Consider the following 4,608-nt stretch of genomic DNA (forward strand, 5'->3'; position numbering starts at 1 on the left):
AAAAAAAAAAAATGATTTTTCAACCTAGAAGTTTAGTTTTCAAGCAAATAGTTTAATTTTCTAACAAATTTTTGAATTTTTAAGTCTATAGGATGAATTTTCTACAAAATACTAGAATTTTCTAACATAAAAGTTCATTTAAAAGCAAACAGTGGCATTTTTAACAGTTATTATGCATCCTTAATCATTTTTTTAAAGTTACAAATCAGTTCATCTTTAAATCATATAATCGACTTTTCAACCAAAAAATATAAATTCTCAACAGAGCATATTATAACAGTTGATATTTCAACAAAACGATTGCATTTTTAACCAAAAAGGATAAATTTTCAACCAAAAAGTTGAACTGTCAACTACAAAAAGATATCTTTTTAACCAAATAGTTACATTTTTAACTGAAAAAGATACATTTTTAGCCACAGCTGGAATAGTTTAATTGTCAGTTTAAAAAATTTGCTTTCAACAAAAGAGATGAACCTTTAACTAAAAAAATTAATTTACAACAAAGTAGTGGAATTTTGGATAAAAAATATGAGTTTTTAAAAATATACCTGCATTTTCAACCAAATAATATAATTTTTAATCAAACTTGATTAATTCCGAACAATAATTATAATAGTTGCCTTTTCAATAAAAAAGTGATCTTTTAACTAAAAATATATTTGAATTTTCTAATTGGGTTTAAGTTCTAAATGTTATCGAAGTTCGTAAAGATATTTTCGATTATCGCATATTTGTAATATTTACATAATTTGACATGCGAATTTAATAAATAAACATTTCGATCTATAAAAAAAGGAAAAAGTAGATTTTTTCGAAAACGATATAATAATAAAACAATTTTTTATTACGTTAAGTTAGAGTTTTTCATCGAAAATTAGTTTTTTTTCAAATAATGCAAAGGGTTTGATTTTCAATTTATTGCACCAAAATATTAAATGTTAATTCAGAAGTTAAGATGTCAATTTTAATTAATTATAAAAAATATTATACTTACATACGTATTTTTTCTATTATTTTGGATAATAGTTACTATGAAATAATAAAAAATGTTCTTTAAATATTTTATATTTTAATTTAAAGCTTGTTTGAGAAAAAAAGAATAATCATGCGTAATTCGCTTGTATGTTTTCTGTTATTGTTAAATCTGCAACAAATTTATTTAAATATTGTTCCATTGTCAGCTGTTTAAATTTGCAATGCTTCCGTATATATATATATATTTTTTTTCTTTCTACTTTTAAATGGCATTAAATTAAATTGCTGATCTAAAAACTCTTTGAATTTGAGATAGTGAATTTTTAATGATATTTAATTGAAAATATATCGACAATTAAGAATTGAATTGGACATTAGACTTTGAAACAGTACGATAAAATATGAATTTTTTCATTTCGTAGTAATCAAATTTAAACCTATTCGATTTCGAACGTTTTCTACCTTTAAAAAATTCATCCAATAAGTGTTACTAATGAAAATGGTAGAAATTTTAAAGATTTTCAAACATCGGACTCACATCAGAGATAAAAAATAGTGTAAATAGTGTCACAAATTTGAAAAATAATTTAAAAATAGTATAATGTCACAACATTTTTAAGGCATTAAAAATGAACTTTAATGTTTATTAAAAATTTTATTCTTTAGTATATAAATGATTAAAATTCATATTTATTTATCGCCTGCTTCACAGTATTTCTCCTTTTACATATTTTTCAAGTTAAACGCGAATTGAATTAATAGAACCCAGTCAAAATATCCAACTATTTTTGGATATTTTTTTATTAAAAAATGGTATTGTTTCGATCAAAATTAAATTATATCTTTGAAAATTTAACTTTTTTTTAATTCCTTTTTTGTTCTTGATAATTCAATTATTTGATTGAAATTTTGTTTCTTTCTTACCTAACAAATTTTTTTTATGGAAAATTGAACTATTTTGCTGAACATTCTAATTTTTTATTTGGAAATGTATCTCTTTCTGTAGAAATTCATCTTTTTCGTTGAAAATTCAGTAGATTGATATAAAATTCATATTTTCGGCTCGAAAATTAAACAATTTGGTACAAAATTTAATTTTTTGGTTGAAAATTAATGTATTTTGTTGAAAATATTCATTTTTTGGTGGAAAATCAATTTTTTGATTAAAAATGCACCTGCTTGTTTGCAAATTATCTGTTTTAGTTGAGGATTCAATTTTTTTGTTCACAATTCATTTTTTTGGTTTAAGACTGATTGGTTATGAGTTAACTTTTATGTCGAAAATTTCTTGTTTTATTGAAAATTAATTCTCAACACAAATTTAACTACACCATTTTTAGTGAAAAATTGATTTTTATTAGTTTAAAAAATCAATTATTTAGTTGAAAAATATTAGAAAAAAACTATCAAATAAAAGTCAATAAGATAAAATTTCAACTAACATTACATCTTTTGTTCATAATATTTAATTGAAAATGTGTTTTATTTGTTAAAAATTCGTCTTTTTTAAACAGAAAATTCAACTATTTGATTAAAAATGTATCTTTATTGGCACAAAATAATTTTTTTGGTTAAAAATGCAACTGTATGGTTGAAAATTAATTTGTTTTAGTTAAAGATTCAAGTATTTTGTTAGAAATTCATCGTCTTTAGTTTAAATGTCAACTATCACATTTTGCGTTGAAAATTAGTATTTCTAGATTCAAAATACAACTGTTTTGCAAAAATATCGTTTCTTTGGCTTGAAAATTCATCAGTTCTGAAAAAAATTTTATTGATATTTAATTTTTTTAACTGAAAATTTAGCTATTAAATTTTTATTTGAAAACTGATCTTATTTAGTGGAAAATTCAACTATTTGGTTTTAAATTGATGTATTTTCATTAAAATCGTAATTTTCTGAAGAAAATTAATCCTCTTGGTTAAAAATTAACTTTTTGGTAGAAAATATATACATTTTATTAATAATTCCTTTTTTTAAAGTAGAAAATTAATTTTTTTGTTGCTGAAAATGTAACTTTTTGTCTGAAAATTATTCTGTTTTAGTTAAGGATTTCAATTATTTTATTCAAAATTCTTCTTTCTTCGTTAAATCCTACTGCTTTTTAATTTTAAATTAAATTTTTTCGTTGAAATATCAACTATTACATTCTGATTATACTTTTTAATTGAAAATTGATCTTTCTAGGTTAAAAATTACACTCCTTGAATGAAAGTCGTAATACTTTCTTAAAATTTCATTTTTGTTGTTGTTAAAAACTCGTTTTTATCTTGATTTAAAAATGATTGTTCAAACTGACAATTTATTTATATATTTACGGGTTGAATATTCCACTATTTTATAGAAAATTCGCCCTTTTCACTCAAAAATTCAACAATTTGATATAAAATCCATCTATCTGGTACAAAATTAAACAATTTTGTAGACCATTTTTTTTATTGAAAATTAATTCTCCTTAAGGTAAATTTAACTACACAATTATTGGTTATAAATTAATCGTTTCTTAGTTTAAAAATGCAATCCTTTATTTGGAAATTTTTAGAAAACAAATGTAAAATAAAAATTAAGCAAATGAAATTTGAACTAATATCACATCCTTTGCTCAACATAGTAAGTTGAAAATTTGTGGAACTTGTTAAAAATAAGTTATTTTTTTGGTAGGAAATTCCACTATTTGGTTAAAAATTTATATACTTTGTTGAAAATTCGTCTTTTTTCCCAACAGTTTTTTTATTTAAAATTTCAATGTTTTTTGGTTTAAATAGCAGCTATTACATTTTTTATTGAAAACTAGTATTTCCAGGTTGAAAATACAACTGTTTTGTAATGAATTCGTGTCTTTGGTTTCAAAATCCAACTGTCTTGTAGAAAATTTGTTTTCTTTTTATTGAAAACAATTTTTAAACTGAAAATTGATGTATTTTCATTAAAAATTCCACTTTTCGATCGAAAATTAATCTTCTTAGTTTAAAATTTAATTTTTTGGTAAAAAATAGATGTATTTTGTTAACAATTCGCCTTTCTTGGTAGAGAATCAATTTTTGGTTAAAACTGCAACTGTAAAATATTTGGTTGAAAATTCTCTTTTTGCGTTACATCCAGGATTTTTTAAAATCCCAAAATGTCGTACAATCCGAGAACTAAGATAGAAAAAAATAAACAGTAGATGATTTTATATTATTTTAAATTCACTTTTCTATATTTTTCTATATTTTCATTTATTTTTCTATATTTCTATATTCTTTGGGACTATTGTTATTTTAGGCAATCATCAAAGTTCGAATATATTAAAAAATTCAAAATAATTCTTACGATCTTCTTTTGGAATTGCGGAAAGTAATCCTTGAAGCCAACTGTCCCTCGCCTGAAGAAACTTAATCCTGAGTTCAGATTCCGTGAAAGCATCCATTGAACGCAATAAACCGACCAATTGAAGACATCGGGGAAGAGGTAAATCTCCTCTCAAGGAACCAACAACCTGACCAACCATACTCGACCAACTATTTTCTATTTCGGCTACAATAGACTGTAATTTTCAATAATGAAAATGTTAAATTCACTTTTTTTTGTTTTAAAAATCAGGCATTGTCCATAAAATATGTTACCAATATGAGGGGGGGGGGGGGGGG

At 23.0% G+C, this 4,608-nt stretch overlaps 1 protein-coding gene across 1 annotated transcript in view; it reads right to left on the bottom strand.

The window, feature by feature from the left end:
• Nucleotides 1-4,608, bottom strand: part of LOC117170042 (conserved oligomeric Golgi complex subunit 8) — a 40,308-nt gene that overhangs the window by 29,020 nt on the left and 6,680 nt on the right. Inside the window, exon 5 of the mRNA XM_033356564.1 lies at nt 4,292-4,505. Within this exon, the coding sequence (XP_033212455.1) occupies nt 4,292-4,505 (214 nt within the window). The remainder of the gene's footprint in view (nt 1-4,291; nt 4,506-4,608) is intronic.

The sequence above is a fragment of the Belonocnema kinseyi genome, chromosome 1, assembly GCF_010883055.1.
Source record: "Belonocnema kinseyi isolate 2016_QV_RU_SX_M_011 chromosome 1, B_treatae_v1, whole genome shotgun sequence".
In the NCBI taxonomy this organism is placed as follows: domain Eukaryota; kingdom Metazoa; phylum Arthropoda; class Insecta; order Hymenoptera; family Cynipidae; genus Belonocnema; species Belonocnema kinseyi.